Source organism: Podarcis erhardii (genome assembly GCF_964252035.2).
Source record: "Podarcis erhardii genome assembly, chromosome: 18".
NCBI classification, from domain to species: domain Eukaryota; kingdom Metazoa; phylum Chordata; class Lepidosauria; order Squamata; family Lacertidae; genus Podarcis; species Podarcis erhardii.
Genome location: NC_138516.1, coordinates 7,045,649 through 7,064,124, shown reverse-complemented (window position 1 = coordinate 7,064,124; position 18,476 = coordinate 7,045,649). Strand labels below are relative to the sequence as shown.

General features: G+C 46.5%; 1 protein-coding gene across 3 annotated transcripts in view; it reads right to left on the bottom strand.

Annotated features, from left to right (window-relative positions):
• ACSBG2 (acyl-CoA synthetase bubblegum family member 2) overlaps window positions 1-18,476 on the bottom strand; it is a gene marked incomplete at its 5' end in the record, with an annotated part of 37,412 nt that overhangs the window by 15,799 nt on the left and 3,137 nt on the right. For 2 of the 3 annotated variants that reach the window (XM_081846128.1, XM_081846129.1), the window contains 6 exons: window positions 517-666; window positions 2,031-2,111; window positions 3,079-3,199; window positions 6,474-6,562; window positions 7,075-7,310; window positions 10,437-10,507. In XM_081846128.1, coding sequence (XP_081702254.1) covers window positions 517-666; window positions 2,031-2,111; window positions 3,079-3,199; window positions 6,474-6,562; window positions 7,075-7,310; window positions 10,437-10,507 — 748 coding nt within the window. Of the gene's footprint in view, window positions 1-516; window positions 667-2,030; window positions 2,112-3,078; window positions 3,200-6,473; window positions 6,563-7,074; window positions 7,311-10,436; window positions 10,508-12,116; window positions 12,344-18,476 lie in introns of those variants that run through there. The other variant, XM_081846130.1, reaches the window with a different exon arrangement.

The following is an 18,476-nucleotide window of genomic DNA, read 5'->3' as shown; positions in this document are numbered from 1 at the left end:
GAGGGCCTTCTGGTGGTTCCCTCACTGCGAGAAGCAAAGCTACAGGGAACCAGGGAGAGGGCCTTCTCGGTAGTGGCGCCCACCCTGTTGAACGCCCTGCCACCAGATGTCAAAGAGAAAAACAACTACCTGACATTTAGAAGACATCTGAAGGCAGCCCTGTTTAGGGAACTTTTAAATGTGTGACATTTTAATGTATTTTAAATCTTTGTTGGAAGCCACCCAGAGTGGCTGGGGAAACCTAGCCAGATGGGCGGGGTACAAATAAACCATTATTATTATTATTATTATTATTATTATTATTATTTTGATCTTCCCCACCAGAGGCACCCACATGCCCCCTGTTTCAAAATGGGCTTAATTATAACTGCATTCCTCCTTTTTCACCCTTGGCGATTTCTTGCACAATTCAAGTGGGCAGTATCTGATACGGGAGACCAGTTTGAGAGAGATAAGATTTCATCCCCAGGGCTGCGACTCTCCGGAAAGTTTCCCAAAGTGGCGAATCTCACTCACGTTGTCGTGGCTCAACATGACTCCTTTGGGCTGACCCGTCGTCCCCGAGGTATAGATCAGGGTGCAACATTGGTTGGGCTTCTGGGACGCGATGATTTTGTCAAGCTGGTCATCCGAGATGCTGGCCCCAAGCGCCATGAACTCACTCCACTGCATGAACGAAAGAGACACAAGGGTAAAGGTAAAGGACCCCTGGACGGTTAAGTCCAGTCAAAGGCAACTATGGGGTTGTGGCGCTCATCTCACTTTCAGGCCGAGGGAGCTGGCCATTGTCCGCACAGAGCTTTTCGGGTCATGTGGCCAGCAAGACCAAACCGCTTCTGGCACAACGGGACACCGTGACGGAAACCAGAGCGCACAGAAATGCTGTTTACCTTCCCACTGCAGTGGTACCTATTTATCTGCTTGCGCCGGTGTGCTTTTGAACTGCTAGGTTGGCAGGAGCTGGGACCGAGCAACGGGAGCTCATTCCCTTGCGGAGATTCGAACCACCGACCTTCCGATTGGCAAGCCCAAGAGGCTCGGTGGTTTAGACCAGTGTTTCCCAACCTTGTGCCTCCAGCTGTTTTTGGACTACAATTCCCATCATCCCTGACCACTGGTCTTGCTAGTCAGGGATGATGGGGGTTGTAGTTCAAAAACAGCTGGAGGCACAAGGTTGGGAAACACTGGTTTAGACCACAGCACTACCCCATCACCTTTCCTTTACCAAAAGGAGAACTTGGTTAAGAAGGGTCTACATTTCTATCTATTCTATTTATTTAAACAAGATTTAAACAAGGTAATACCAATTCCAGCCCAACTGTACTGGCAGCCGGCGACTTTCTGGGTCCAGTCCGAAGTGCTGGTGTTGACCTATAAAGTCTTACACGGCTCAGGACCCCATGAGGGCTGGGTGATATAGAGTGGTGTCTCGCAAGACGAAATTAATCCGTTCTGTGAGGCTCTTCGTCTAGCGGTTATTTCGTCTTGCGAAGCAAGCCCATTGACAGATTAGCGCTATTAGCGGTTTAGCGGCTTTTAGTGGATCAGCTGTTAAGCAGCTTAGCGGCTTAGGAAAAGGGGGGGGGAAAGGGGGGAAAACCCGCAGGAACTCGCAAGACATTTCATCTTGCGAAGCAAGCCCATAGGGAAATTCGTTTTGCGAAGCGCCTCCAAAACGGAAAACCCTTTCGTCTAGCGGGTTTTCCGTCTTGCGAGGCGTTCGTCTTGCGGGGCACCACTTTATCAATATATTATCCCAAACCAGTTTGAAGTCCATATCATGATCTTGGTTTCTTAATTTCTGACCTGGCAGTATACCGTATTGGCCTGAATACAAGCCTCACTTTTTTTCCTTCCAAATTCCAACCGTGAAAGGTTAAAGCGCGGCTTAAATTCACGACCTGACAAAAAATGGCTTTTTTGTGATCCCTGCATCGCAGGGGATTGGGGTCCCTTCCAGCTCAAACTCAGTGAAGCATTCAGGGGAGGTTTAGAGAAGGTGGAACGGAAGGAAAACAGGAGATACTCACTGTGTACAGATTTGGCCTTTTCTCCTTGAGCTCTTCGCCATACTGGATGATTGCCTTCACAAGAGGCAACTGGCTCTTAACCTAGAGCAAGAAAGACCACAGAACTGAGTGGGGGAACCTCAGAGGTCATCCATCCCAACCCCTAACTCCCGCAGCTTTGCAGTCATTTCCACGAGGAAATCCCTGTGCTCTGATGGCTTAATACACTACAGTGGTACGTTGGTTCTCAAACGCCTTGGTTCTCAAACGCCGAAAACCCGGAAGTAAGTGTTCCGGTTTTCAAACGTTTTTCGAAAGCTGAACATCCGATGCGGCTGTGGGCTATTGTTTCTGGGGCGCCTGCAGCAATCAGAAGCCGCACCTTGGTTTTTGAACATTTTGGAAGTCAAACGGACTTCCGGAACGGATTAAGTTGGGCGGTTTTGTTTCTGATATTTTGCGTTTTTGTTTTTGAGGCTTTTTCGGTTTATTTGTTTTTGTGACCGTGTGGAACCCAGTTCAGCTAATGATTGTGTGACTGTGGAAATGGATAAAAGCCCCCCATCGAAACCATGACTATCGTCAGTGCAGGTAAGAAAAAAATAATTTTTATTTTTATCATCTACAATACTGCCTTATTTATTTTATAATACAGTACATTGATTATTGCTTTCATTTTATGGATCAATGGTCTCGTTAGATAGCAAAATTCATGTTAAACTGCAATTTTAGGGGTTGTTTTCAAAAGTCTGGAACGGATCAATCCATTTTGCATTGCTTTCTATGGGAAAGCGCGCCTTGGTTTTGGAACGGACTTCCGGAACAGGTTAAGTTTGAGAACCGAGGTACCACTGTAAATGCAACTTAATGTTGTGGTTGCAGTTTCCCTCGACACGGCAGGGTTATAGGAGTCTGATTTCAACCTGGGTTACCGAATCTGGGTTTTGCGCTCCCTTTACGGCCCTAAAGGTAAAATTCCACAAGCTAGCGTACATCTGAACACTCGAATGCCCATGGGATTGCAGAAAGGCCAAGCATGCCCAAGCCACAGCCCATGACCCCACGTCACCTCCAAGATTTTCTGAAGTTGCCGGTCGTTCTCCACCACAATGATATTAGCTCCGCAGTTCTCTGCGACATACTGGCAGGCCTCCGGGGAGTTGGTTGTGTAAATGCCGACAGCAAAACCTCTGCGTGTGTGGGGGAAAAAAGAGATATCCTGTAATCCGGGTGCAACAGACATCTGAGATGTGGTTTGAACACAGAGGAACCAGGCTGCAAACTTTGCCACAGACCAAAGCCCTGGGGCCCTCTTTCCCAGCCCTCCAAATGACGAGCAACAGGTGGTTTTGAACGTTTTTGGGGGTGCACAATTCAAAAGCTTCCTTCTGAGGTTGTTCTGGAGTGCTGCAAGCAGTGCTGAATTTACGTAGAAGCTAAACAAGCTATGTGGGATGCGGGTGGCACTGTGGGTTAAGCCACAGAGCCTAGGACTTGCCGATCAGAAGGTCGGCGGTTCGAATCCCTGCAATGGGGTGAGCTCCCATTGCTCAGTCCCAGCTCCTGCCAACCTAGCAGTTCGAAAGTACGTCAAAGTGCAAGTAGATAAAAAGGTAAACGGCGTTTCTGTGCACTGCTCTGGTTCGCCAGAAGCGGCTTAGTCCTGCTGGCCACATGACCCGGAAGCTGTACGCCGGCTCCCTCAGCGATTAAAGCGAGATGAGCGCCGCAACCCCAGATTCGGCCACGACTGGACCTAATGGTCAGGGGTCCCTTTACCTTTACTTCAAACAAGCTATAGCTTAGGGCCCCCCCAAAAATGTAAAGGGGGAAAAAACTGGATGTATGTTTCCAAAATGTAAGATAAAAAACAATTATCATTTCATGTTATTGCAAGTTTCTAGACTGAGACTACACTATAAGTCTTTGTAAATTGTGTTTCTAAAGGAACTTTTCTTATTGCCAAATGCCAATGCGTTTGCATTATTAAGTTTGTTACGAATAAAAAATCATTTAAAGTTAGAGCTTAATTATTTCACTATTATGTACTTCTTAATTGTATTTCACTATTAATATACCTCTTAATTGTATTTCAATTCAACAATCCCTTTGATTAAATACATATTCTGTTATGTGCAAATGGCTAAAGACATTATTAGGTCCATAAATTATTGTTGTTTCGTCGTTTAGTTGTGTCCGACTCTTCATGACCCCATGGACCAGAGCACGCCAGGCACTCCTGTCTTCCACTGCTTCCATAAATTACCATAGAGCATATATTCAACACAAAAAAAAACAGTGACAATTTGCTGTTGACAAAGGACAGCTGGACATATAAGGGGCCCCGTTTCCTTCAGTAGCTCAGGGCCTCAAACCTAAATCCAGCCCTGGCTGCAAGGATTTAAATGGAGACTTTGCGAGGATTTAAACGGAGACTCCTGCTTTGCACACTGGTGCCTGGTTCAATTCCATTTGATCTTAACTTCTTCTCCAGTTCTTTGATTTTCTGCAAGATCTTATCTTTCCTTTCATTTTGTGTCCTTTTCTTTACGGCGTTCTGTTGTATCAAGAACCCCCTCATCACAGCTTTGCTTGCGTCCCAGATAGTTCTTTTTTCCACCGTAGTGTTCATATTTATCTCGAAGTAATCCTTCAAAGTTTTTTGGGCCTTCTTAATAATCTCCTGGTCTCTCAACAAGTTGTCATTCATCTTCCATCTAAAGGAACCGGTTGGCAATAGTGTCATGTCCATCTTCAGCGCATTATGGTCGGAGCAGGTCTTTGGGCAGATTTCCACTTTTCTAACCTTGGGTGCCAGACCTCTAGTTATCCATATTTGGTCGATTCTTGTCCAAGTCAGCTGGGCTTCAGAGAAGAATGTTCCCTCTCTTCCCAGGGGGGCCTGGTTCAATTCCAGATGACTCCACGTAAGGCTGGAAAAGGCATTGATCCTGCCTTACTATGAAACCCCCAGAGCACTGCTGCGAGTCGGCTTAAACAGCAATGATCGACAGGTGGACCACTGTGGTCTGGTCTCAGCGCAAAGCATGTTATTTCAGTGAACTGCCCTGAAATCTGGTCTTCCCAAAGGGAATGCTACAAATTTAGTTGGGCATCCCAAGTGGCCCATCTTAAGGCAGCCGGCATCCTTCGATGGGCCAAAGGATTAGAAGCGAGCAAGTTTCTCAAGTTGATGGGACCATGCCATCAAATGACTGGACGAATCAGAAATCAGGAAGACCTAAACTTTAATAAGGAATTGGGGGGGGGATTATAATCCAGGCATAGGCAAACTCGGCCCGCCAGATGTTTTTGGGACTACAACTCCCATCATCCCTGACCACTGGTCCGGTTAGCTTGGGATGATGGGAGTTGTAGTCCCAAAACATCTGGAGGGCCAAGTTTGCCTATGCCTGTCTTAAAAACCACTGTAAACAGCTAAAACCGTTCATGGGATTAGAATAGGTTTAATGGTGAATTTTGGGTATCATGGAGATGTAAAAGATTTGGATTGTATTATAAGAGGTCCGTATAGTTAAAGCTCTGGTTTTCCCAGTAGTGATGTATGGAAGTGAGAGCTGGACCATAAAGAAGGCTGATCACCGAAGAATTGATGCTTTTGAATTGTGATGCTGGAGGAGACTCTTGAGAGTCCCACGGACTGCAAGAAGATCAAACCGATCCATTCTTAAGGAAATCAGCCCTGAGTGCTCACTGGAAGGACAGATCCTGAAGCTGAGGCTCCAAGACTTTGGCCACCTCGTGAGAAGAGAAGACTCCCTGGAAAGACCCTGATGTTGGGAAAGATGGAGGCACAAGGAGAAGGGGACGATGGAGGACGAGATGGTGGGACAGTGTTCTTGAAGCTACCAGCATGAGTTTGACCAAACTGCGGGAGGCAGTGGAAGACAGGAGTGCCTGGCGTGCTCTGGTCCAGGGGGTCACGAAGAGGCGGAAACGACTAAACGACTCAACAGCGACAACAACAAAAGATGCAGGAGGAAGTGATTAACAATAGGACCCACAAAGGGGAAGAAGTAGTGGTGTTTGGATTTGATATCCCGCTTTATCACTACCTGAAGGAGTCTGAAAGCGGCTAACATTCTCCTTTCCCTTCCTCCCCCACAACAAACACTCTGTGAGGTGAGTGGGGCTGAGAGACTTCAAAGAAGTGTGACTGGCCCAAGGTCACCCAGCAGCTGCATGTGGAGGAGCGGGGAAGCGAACCCGGTTCACCAGATTATGAGTCCACCGCTCTTAACCACTACACCACACTGGCTCTCTCCAGGGAAGAGGGAAGCCCTGGAGATTCTAAGATACCTTGTTTTTTTATGTTGATATGTGACTTTCAAAGTTTAATTTGAAAAACCAAATAAATAAATTTACAACAAGAGAAAAGAAACAGTGAGCGGGTTCCGGCCCCGTTCGGAGTTACGCTTCCTTTTTCGGAACGGTCAAACTCACCCAGCCAGAATCGCTCCGATGTCCGTTATGAACCATTCGGCAGAATTGAATCCCAGGATGCCAACGCCGTGAAAGCGTTCCAGGCCCAACTGCAACACAAAGAGGAGAGACTTGGGTAAGAAGGCATCTTCCAAAATGCACCCATTTTTGGGGCAAAGATGTTTAGGAAGGAAAATAACAGTTGTTGGAGATGTAAGGAAAAGGAAGGAACATTTTATCATAAGTGGTGGGAATGCAAACGCATTAAAAAATATTGGGAAATGATACACAATGAATTGAAAAAAATGTTGAAAATGAATTTTGTTTAACATCCTGAAACCTTTTTGTTAGGTATCTCAAATAAAGAGCTACCAAAAGGAAAATGGACATTATTTATGCTACAACAGCGGCAAGAATCTTGATTGCACAATAGTGGAAGACGGAAGAAATACCATCAAAGGAACAATGGCCAGAAAAACTGATGAACTATGCAGAATTGGCTAAACTAACAGACAAACTACGAGAGAAGGACAAAATTGACTAAACAACAACAGTCCAAAGGCTATTCATCAGGAAATAAGGATTTGTTTTAAGTTTTTCATGTGTGCTAAAACCCCCGAACCTTTAGAAAGCTCTTGGCGGCTCCCCTGCACTCCTGGTAGTACTCCTTGAAGGTGAGTTTGGTCCACCTGCCGTCTTTCTTGGAAGACAGGGCCGGATAGTCGCCGAATTGACTGACAGAGTTCAGAAGAAGTTCGTGGACGGTGATGGGGGTCTCGGACCCGATTCCGCTTTCATCCATCCTCAGCAGAACTTCCCCATCCCTCTTCGAGGTCCATAGTCCTACAGAAGGCGGAGCTGGGGTGTCCATGGGAGAGAGAACAAGATGGGGGGGGAAAAACAGGGGCCATGAAAAAGTCTTAAATAGGCAGCCTAAATAAGTCCTTCAAGCATTGAAACGGGCATCGTAAGAATACTGGCCAACGGATCATCAACTGTTCTCACTTGCGGATTTTTTATAAACAGTGGTACCTTGGTTCTCAAACTTACCGTATTTTTTGCTCTATAAGACTCACTTTTTCCCTCCTAAAAAGTAAGGGGAAATGTGTGTGCGTCTTATGGAGCGAATGCAGGCTGCGCAGCTATCCCAGAAGCCAGAACAGCAAGAGGGATTGCTGCTTTCACTGCGCAGCGATCCCTCTTGTTGTTCTGTCTTCTGAAATTCAGAATATATCTTTTCTTGTTTTCCTCCTCCAAAAATTAGGTGCGTCTTGTGGTCTGGTGCGTCTTGCAGAGTGAAAAATACGGTAATCCGTTCCGGAAGTCCGCTCTAAAATCAAAGCCTTCCAAAACAGAGGAACGCTTTCCCATAGAAAGGAATGCAAAACGGATTAATCCGTTACAGACTTTTAAAAACAACCCCCAAAGCAGCAATTTGACGTGATTTCTGCTATCTAACGAGACCACTGATCCCTAAAATGAAAGCAATAAACAATGTGCCGCAGCCACACAACCAATGCATTAGTAGCTGAACTGGGTTCCACACAGTCACAAAGAAAGAGCCGCAAAAACAAAAATGCAAAATAAATAGCAAAAACAGACAGACCTGAGCGTAACACTCAAAACGGAGCACGTTCGGCTTCCGAAAAAAGTTTGCAAACCAGAACACTTACTTCCAGGTTTGAAGTGTTTGGGTTTCAAGTTGTTGAGTACCGAGGCGTTTGAGAACCAAGGTAAAAAGGTAAAGGTAAAGGTACCCCTGACCACTAGGTCCAGTCGTGACCGACTCTGGGGTTGTGGCACTCATCTCGCTTTCAGGCTGAGGGAGCCGGCATACAGCTTCCGGGTCATGTGGCCAGCAGGACCAAGCCGCTTCTGGCGAAGAAGAGCATCGCATGGAAACGCTGTTGACCTTCCCGCCAGAGCGGTACCTATTTATCTACTTGAACTGTGATGTGCTTTCGAACTGCTAGGTTGGCAGGAGCAGGGACCGAGCAACGGGAGCTCACCCCGTCGCGGGGATTCGAACCACCGACCTTCTGATCAGCAAGTCCTAGGCTCTGTGGTTTAACCCACAGCGTCACCCGCGTCCAAGGTACCACTGTATTATTATTGTTGTTGTTGTTGTTTATTATTATAAATTTCATTTCTATGCCACTTTGTTTTTCAGGTGGAAAAAAAAATCTCAAAGTGGTTTGCATCCTACAGCTTGAGATCAAATGAAACATTCCGAAATAAAACTTGAGAGGAGGAAACCAGATATACTACGCAAAGCAACGTAACCAACAGGAAACTACAGTGGTGCCCCGCAAGACGAATGCCTCGCAAGACGGAAAACCCGCTAGACGAAAGGTTTTCCGTTCTGGAGGTGCTTCGCAAAACGAATTTCCTATGGGCTTGCTTCGCAAGACGAAAATGACTTGCGAGTTCCTGCGGGGTTTTTTCCCTTTCCCTCCCTTTTTCTAAGCCGCTAATCAGCTGATCCGCTAAGCCGCTTAACAGCTGATCCGCTAAGCCGCTTAACAGCTGATCCGCTAAGCCGCTAATAGGCTTGATTCACAAGACGAAAAAACCGCAAGACGAAGAGACTCGCGGACCGGATTCTTTTCGTCTTGCGAGGCACCACTGTATCAAGGTGTTATCTAAAACGTTTCAAAACATTACTAAAGGGGGTCAAATACGGAATGTGCATTTTACAGTCCTAGTTCTGGAGTTGTTTCATATTACCTGTTTTGTTATTTTGGAAATGTCCCCGGAGCACTGATACACAACGGTCCCAGGACAAATCTAAAAGACCCCACACGGCTTCTGAAAGGGCTACAGCCACCCCCGGGTTAAGTGTTGGACTCCTTCAACTTCTTGTTGCTCAGGGACCTCAAGGACGCCAGTGCGAATCCTGACGGTGTGAGGATTTGCCCTCTCAGATCAGCTCTCTCTCGGTCACACATCAGTGGCGTAGCGTGGGTTGCTGGTGCCCGGGGTGAGGAAAGGGTTTCGGTCCCCTGATGGACTGGGCAGCTGGGCTGCAGCTGCACGCTGGGGGGCGGGGGCAAATAGCATGCACAACACGGCGGGTGTGGGGGACTCCCTGGTCCTGAATGGGGTAACTGTGCCCCTGAAGGACCAGGTGCGCAGCCTGGGAGTCATTCTGGACTCTCAGCTGTCCATGGAGGCACAGGTTAATTCTGTGTCCAGGGCAGCTCCACCTGGTACGCAGGATGAGACCCTCCCTGCCTGCAGACTGTCTCGCCAGAGTGGTGCATGCTCTGGTTATCTCCCGCTTGGACTACTGCAATGCGCTCTGACCCTGAAACTGCAATTAATCCAGAATGCGGCAGCCAGACTGGTGACTGGGAGCGGCCGCCGGGACCACATAACACCGGTCCTGAGAGATCTACATTGGCTCCCAGTACATTTCCGAGCACAATTCAAAGTGTTGGTGCCGACCTTGAAAGCCCTAAATGGCCTCGGTCCTGTATACCTGAAGGAGCGTCTCCACCCCCATCATTTTGCCTGGACACTGAGATCCAGCGCCGAGGGCCTTCTGGTGGTTCCCTCATTGCGTGAAGGGAGATTACAGGGAACCAGGCAGAGGGCCTTCTTGGTAGTGGCGCCTGCCCTGAGGAACGCCCTCCCTTCAGATGTGAAGGAAATAAGCAGCTATCCTATCTTTAAAAGACATCTGAAGGCAGCCCTGTTTACGGAAGTTTTTAATATTTAATGCTGTATTGTTTTTAACATTTGATTGGGAGCCGCCCAGAGTGGCTGGGGAGACTCAGCCAGATGGGTGGGGTATAAATAATAAAATATTATTATTATTATTAGGATGATGTCCCCCAGATGCAGGAACTCAGCCCCGCAGCCTCGATAAGGAAGTCTGTCATGGGGGTGCCTGGTTGTGCCTGTCTCAGAATTCTTCACCCACGTCACTGTCTCAAACGCTCCCCGGCGTGCAAACAAAAACCACCAGCAACTTTTGCCTACCTTTGGACCGGAACATCTCTGCCGCCGGCGAATCTGCTTCTTCTGCTGGTTCTGGGTGGTGGTTTTCAACGCTGCGGAGGGGACGAGAAAAAGACAGGTCACTGCAGCAATGCGACCCAAAGCAGATTAAGTTGTTTTTCATCCCCCAGACGCTATCCCCCCCCCCAACCCCGGGGCACTCTGTTTAATCTTTAGCGGAAAACAGATTTCAGGCACGGTCCTCTGTGTCAGAGGACGCCACCTTTCTGCAAAAAAAAAAAAAAAAGCAAAGCAGAGAGATTTGATCTAATTCACTGATAGGAAGCAGGACCCACAACCTCCCCAATCTACTTTCTAGAAGCAAAGCAGCAATATAAACGAGCCTGGCAAATCTTCAAAAAGGTGTGTGTGGTTTTTTAAGTCAAAGGAACCAATAAGCTTCCTTTAATACTTTTTTTTTTTTAAAAGCCAGGCTGCATCCAAGAGGGCCACCATCCCCAACGGCCTTCAACATTAAAATAATAATTTATTGGTTGCCATTAATTTGATTTCAACTCATTTTATAATGAACTGATTTTAGAATGCTGTATTATTTTACTGTTGTTAGCTGCTCTGAGCCCGGCTTCGGCTGGGGAGCGTGGGATCTAAATAAAATTTTATTATTATTATTTATTATTATTTATACCCCACCCATCTGGCTGGGTTTCCCCAGCCACTCTGGGCGACTCCCAACAAAATATTAAAAATACAATAGTCTGTTAAACATTAAAAGCTTCCCTGAACAGGGCTGCCTTCAGATGTCTTCTAAAAGTCTGGTAGTTGTTTATCTCTTTGACATCTGGTGGGCGGGCGCCACCACCGAGAAGGCCCTCTGCCTGGTTCCCTGTAACTTGGCTTCTCGCAGTGAGGGAACCACCAGAAGGCCCTCGGCGCTGGATCTCAGTGTCCGGGCTGGATGATGGGGGTGGAGACGCTCCTCCAGGTAAATTAAATAAATAAATATGTAGATTAAATAAATAATTAAAATAAAGTAAAATAAAATAAAAAATATTATTATTTTATCTGGCTAGGCCTCCCCAGCCACTCTGGGCGGCTTCCAACAGGATATTAGTAAAGGTAAAGGGACCCCTGACCATTAGGTCCAGTCGTGACCAACTCTGGGGTTGCGGTGCTCATCTCGCTTTACTGGCCGAGGGAGCCGGCGTACAGTTTCCGGGTCATGTGGCCAGCAGGACTAAGCCGCTTCTGGCAAACCAGAGCAGTGCACGGAAACACCATTTACCTTCCCGCTGGAGCGGTACCTATTTATCTACTTGCACTTTGTCATGCTTTCAAACTGCTAGGTGGGCAGGAGCAGGGACCGAGCAACGGGAGCTCACCCCGTCGCGGGGATTTGAACCGCCGACCTTCTGATCGGCAAGCCCTAGGCTCTGTGGTTTAACCCACAGCGCCACCTGCATCCCCTAACAGGATATTAAACACACAATAAAACATCATTTGCATACATTGCAAAGCTACAGCAACTGGCCGCCACACAGCTCAGGTTTTGCAAAGCCACCCCTTTTGCATGACCCGAGGTGCACGTGTTGCAAAAGAAATGTTGCACAACAATGATCTCTCAAACTGTGCAAGCAAAAGAAACCGGGGGGTGGGGGGAGAGATCGAGAGACTGGGCACCCCGGTGCTTAGCCACAGACACACCCTGCCTCCTTGCTGCTCCCGACTCTCCAAACCGGAAGCTGGCTGATGTTCTGCCTTCCAACACCTTCTTCCCATGTCAATGTGGCATTATTATTTTTTCTCTTTCAGGCTGCGGGGAGGGAACAAGTGCCGCGGGGGTATTTCCTCCCTCCGTTCTGTCCTGGCACCGGCCGTTGGAAAACCTGCCCCCTCCCCCTTGCCCGTTCCCCCCCCAAGGATGTTTCTCCGGCAGAGGTCTTCCTGCCACTGCAGGCCAAAGGGGAGACCCCCCTCCTTCTAGAACGCCACGCTTGTGATGTCGCCGCCACAACTACAGTCTCATGCGCGTCCCAGGGTTCCAGACTTCGTGGGTCCTGCGGCAAAGCCGACCTAGCGGCGTGGTCCGAAGCCGCAAGGCAACGCATTCGAGAGCAGGGACCGATCGGCGAAACGGGAGCATTCATCGCCGGAGAGAGGGTACCAGCAAACGTAAGGTAGTCGTGTCCTGACATAGCTCACGTCGGTAAAGCACGAGACACCCGCTCTGAGGAGTGAGGGTTCAAGACCCACGTTGTGCAGGTGTCTGGAGGCGGTTGGAGGATGGATGGCGGCTAACAGATTGAGGTCGAATTCTGTCAAGATCAGGGGGGTCAGCGACTTCCGGGTTGGCGCCATCGCCGAATGGCGGACTCCCTCCGAGCTCCGGAGGGAGCCTGCTCGGCAGGGGCTGGGTCCTACCGCGCCGGCGACGCGGGGACCCTCAAAAACCATGGGTGCTGAAACCCATGGACATGGTGACTCGGCTGGCACCTTTTGCGCCCCCCCCGACCCGCGAAGGAGCCTTTTTAAAGGCTGCGGAATGGGTGACAGGGGGGTGGTGGTGCTTTGAGTCCTCCGCTTCCCCTGCCGAGCGAAGCCGCATGCCATTCGACGGAGAGCGCTGACTTCTTCTATTGAAAATTTGGACTTAAAAGAATAACCCGTGAGTAATTGGAACCTGGATTAAAAAGGGGGATAAATTTTTAAAAAATCCGGAGCGAGCGGGGGAGGCGCAAAAAGGAAGTCAGCCCCCCCCCCTTGTTGTAGAGGAGTTAAAGTAATGGATTTGACAACTAAGATCGAGTGCAACCCTATTTTGACAAAGTTACTAACTTCGCGATGGAAAATTATAAGACTGAGCTGGAGGAGAAAGGTGGAATTGAACTAAAACACCCGCCCCCCCCGGAATCCTGGGAGCGATTTGTGAGAGCGCCGGGAGAAGAGAAAGAGAGGTTTTGACAGCTGTCAAAGAGCTGTCAAAGCGGAAGAACAAAAATGAGAACTTTGTTACGAGGACTTTGCCGGTTACATTTGTTATAAATTGGATACAAATTGGTTAAAACAAGGAATAACAAGTTATTTTGACTGGTGGGTGTGATCTGGAAGGGAACTGAGTTATTGCAATCCACCTAGAGGAGCTGAGGGATATTACAAGTATTGTTGGCTTGGAATCTGAATAGAACTTTTTATCTCCTGGGAAACTGCAGAAATGGAACACTATTTTGTCTACAGAGGTCTACACACTAAAGGAGACAATAGATTTATCTATTGAAGAATGGAAGGGACTTGGCATAATGTTTTGTTCCTGAATAACAGAGCCTCTGCAGAGGAATTAGAAGCTTTTGGAATTAGAACATTTGTGCAGGAGAGCAGGAAAAAAAAAAAAAAGGAGGAGAGAGATCAACAAGAACAACAAGAATTGGATAAAGTTGGAAGTGGGAACATTTGGGACATCCAGATTTGAAAGGTCTAAAGAAATAAAATTGGAGTTTTTACTCCTAAATAGAAAAATCTGGATGGAAGAAATGGGCCTTTTTGAGATAGACTCCTTCCAAGATTGGACATTCCAAATTAAAGATGACTGGTAAAGGACTATGGCCTAGATAGATGTGGGAGCTCCAGGAAGACATCAGACGTTGATGAACATTGGGAACGCAACCGGGAAAGGGGGGAGGGAAATTTGGAATCCAAAGGGCGTAAAATTATATTTGATTATTTTAATTATATTTTATAATTTTATCCTAATTAATTATATTTGATTATTTTAATCTGTATTGTATATCAAAGGGGGGAACGCGTGGAAGGGAACAGGTCGATTTTAGGGGATGGGAAAATATTTTTAAAATTGGGCTAATGATAATAAGTTCAAAATCTGGGATAAGAACTTGCTGAATTTATTTGTAAGAATTGGAATACAAGAGGGGGAGGGGAGGGGAAGTCCTGGAAATATGTTATTGAAAATAAGATTTTAAATTCGGATGTTTTGTTTTTCTTTTTATTTTGTTGTAATTGGAAATTTCTAATAAATATTATTAAAAAAAAAAGAAAAAAGATCAGGGGTCAGCAACCTTTTTCAGCCGTGGGCTGGTCCACCGTCCCTTAGACCAGTGTTTCCGGCCTACAACTCCCATCACCCCTAGCTAGCAAGACCAGTGGTCAGGGATGATGGGAATTGTAGTTCAAAAACAGCTGGAGGCCCAAGGTTGGGAAACACTGCCTTAGACCATGTGGTGGGCCGGAATACTTTTTTTTGGAGGGGGGGGGAAATGAACAAATTCCTATGCCCCACAAATAACCCAGAGATGCATTTTAAATAAAATTCTACTCTTGTAAAAACACGCTCATTCCCAGACCGTCCGCCGGCTGGATTTAGAAGGCGATTGGGCCGGATCCGGCCCCCAGGCCTTAAGTTGCCTAGCCCTGGTCAAGACGGAACTATAGTGTATGCTTGGGTTGCGAACATGATGCATGCTCTCAACCTGCAGCGGTACGTCTGTGCACACACGGGTTGCGATTCGGTTCTTCTGCGCATGTGCAAAGCACGATTTAGTGCTTCTGCCAAAGCCAAAACCCAGAAGTACAGTGGTGCCTCGCAAGACAAAATTAATTCGTTCCGCAAGTTTTTTCGTCTTGCGATTTTTTTCGTCTTGCGAAGCACGGACTTTGGAAAAGCTTCAAAAATCGCCAAAGTCTTCAAAAACCTCAAAAAAGGCTACCACACCGTGTCCTATGAGTTGCTCCTCGAAGTGAATGCACGGTTTTAAGAAAAAGGAAAGAAACTTGCAAGACGTTTTCGTCTTGCGAAGCAAGCCCATAGGGAAATCCGTCTTGCGAAGCAACTCAAAAAACGAAAAACTCTTTCGTTTTGCAAGTTTTTCGTCTTGCGAGGCACCACTGTAACCTGTTCCAGTACTTCTGGGTTTTGGCGGTCCATAACCTGAAAAAATGCATCTGTAAGAAGCATCTGTAACCCGAGGTATGACTGCGCTGTTTTTTGGGGTTGGAGTGGGCAGGTGTGGGGGACTCCCTGGTCCTGAATGGGGCAACTGTGCCCCTGAAGGACCAGGTGCGCAGCCTGGGAATCATTCTGGACTCACAGCTATCCATGGAGGCACAGGTCAATTCTGCGTCCAGGGCAGCTGTCTACCACATCCATCTGGTACGCAGGATAAGACCCTCCCTGCCTGCAGACTGTCTCGTCAGAGTGGTGCATGCTCTGGTTATCTCCCGCTTGGACTACTGCAATGCGCTCTACATGGGGCTACCTTTGAAGGTGACCCAGAAACTGCAACTAATCCAGAATGCAGCAGTAGTCCCAGGAAGAATGTATACAAAAACTTACGGAATATGCAGAAATGGCAAAACGTACCGGAAGAATAAGATATCAATATAAGCTTTTTATAAAAGAATGGAAATGGTTTCTTGAATATTTACAGATAAATTGTACAGTGGTGCCTCGCAAGACGAAATTAATCCGTTCCGCGATTCTCTTCGTCTAGCGGTTTTTTCGTCTTGCGAAGCAAGCCCATTGACAGCTTAGCGGATTAGCGCTATTAGCGGTCTAGCGGCTTTTAGCGATCAGCTGAGAAGCGGCTTATCAGCGGAACAGCTGATAAGCGGCTTAGCGCTTAGGGAAAGGGCAAAAAAAAGCGGGGGGGGGGGGAAACCGTGGGAACTCGCAATATTTTTTCGTCTTGCGAGGCAACCCCATAGAGAAATTCGTTTAGCGAAGCGCCTCCAAAACGGAAAACCCTTTCGTCTAGCGGGTTTTCCGTCTTGCGAGGCGTTCGTATTGCGGGGCACCACTGTAAACAGATGAGAACATTGGCAGGATCATTGCAATAACCTGCAGTTTCGTAAGAGTATATATTTAAAGCAGATGAATCAAGGAGCAAATTAAGTTAATCTGGATATGCAGAAGATATTGAAAATAAATTTAAGGAACCGCAGAAAGAGGGGGAAGGAAGTCAATTTTCAAATGTCAAAATGATTGTAGAATTAGTGAAACGTATAAACCAGAAAAGTATAAATCAAAAAATTATACATGTAAAAAAAGTGCTGGAGAACCAAGTTTGGGGAAATGAGCAAGAAGAACCAATTGGCTTGACGTTCCACAAAGCAGCCTTCCTGTGTTCCGAAGTAAAACCATTATTTTCACCCACCCATTCTGTGCCTTTGAACCATCATCTAACAAATCGACCCGGTCCCACAAATAGCTCAAAGCCACAAAAATGTCGCTGAAGGTTTTCAAGTAGGACAAGATTCCTTTGTTGCCTTCATCAGCCCCTCAGATCTCAAGAGAAGGGAACATTGAGAAATTGAGCTGGTTTATGGTGCGTTGAGGAGGAAAAAGGCTGGCCAACTTTTTCCAAGATGGCACAGACACCAAGAGCACACAAGCTTCCTGGAAAACATTGATTGAACCCTAGCGGCACAAGAACGCGGTTAAGTCTTGCTTCTTGGGATTGAAAGAATTATCTCCTCCTAAAAAGATGAATGGACCGTGTCACCATTAAGAAAAGGAGGTCGGAACAGGCCAATATGTCCCTGGATCAATGACCAATTTGGGTATACATCAGAAGATCTGTTTGTGGGTAAGCAACTTCCTGACCGATAGGCCGCAGACAGTGAGAATGGGACCTTACTATTCTTCTACTCTAGTATTAAGCACAGGAGCCCCTCAGGGGTGTGTGTTAAGCCCCTTTCTCTATTCCCTGTACACATTTGACTGCACCCCACTGTATAAGTCCAACACAATCATCAAATTTGCGGATGATACAACAGTGGTGGGGCTCATTAGTGAGAATGATGAGGCTGCTTATAGGAAAGAAGTACAGGGGTTAATTCAATGGTGCAAAGAAAATAATCTTATGCTTAACACCAAAAAAACCAAAGAACTCATAATTGATTTTAGGAGAAAGAAAAGTGCATTTTTACCATTGCACATAAATGGCGAGGAGGTGGAGAGGGTTGGTAGTTTTAAATACCTGGGCACTTACATCTCTGAGGACCTCTCATGGACTGCAAATATTAATATGGTTGTGAGGAAGGTGCAGGGGAGGTTGTATTTCCTGAGAATGCTCAGAGGATTGAATCTGTCTCAGCACCTACTTCTGTCCTATTATCATAGTACCATTGAGAGTGTCTTAACCTATAATATATTATCGTGGTATGGGAGCAGCTCTGGAATGGATAAAAAAGCTTTACAGAGAATAATTAAAATTGCCCAGAATGTTATTGGGCTCCAACTACCAACCCTGGATGAGATCTTCACGTCTCGCAGCTTGAAGAAGTCACACACTATCCTGAGAGATCCCACCCATCCTGCTCACAACCTCTTTGAACTGTTGCCTTCGGGCAGAAGATATAGGACAATGAAAACACGAACCACACGCCTTCTGAATAGTTTCTATCCAAGAGCTCTGATTGCACTAAATAATGATCTCAGGGCCAGTTGTAAGAAATAGCAAGCAGTGAGTAGTAAGGAATGAGATAGGTTTTAGGTTATGCTATGCTTCTAATAGGTTGTGTTATATTCTGGATTATGTATGTTTTAATAGATTATGTCTGAATAGGATGAGAGTGTTGGAGATACGTGCAAATGTGTATGTGAATCCGGTCTTGGGTGTTTGATTTTCGTTGTTGTGTATACTGTGTATATACGGACAATGACAATAAATTTATCTAATCTATCTAATCTAATCTAATCTAATCAAGGGACTTTTCTTCTTTAAGATCTCAAAGCTCTTAACCGAGCTCAAGGTTGTCCTCTGAATGAGCTAGACGTTTAACTGAGAATCAATCACTATCAGTCCATACTTTGAAAAATAAGACTTTAGAGCTGTCTTGTCCAGAAATGGCAACTAGACATTCCTTTCTGGTGACTGTAACCTTGTTTTAAGGCGACATTTGGTGTCTAGCTCATATATATATGAGTTTCTAATAGTAATAATAATTTATAGTTCATACCCCACCCATCTGGCTGGGTTTCCCCAGCCACTCTGGGCAGCTCCCAACAAAATATTAAAAATACAATACAACATCAAACATTAAAAACTTTCC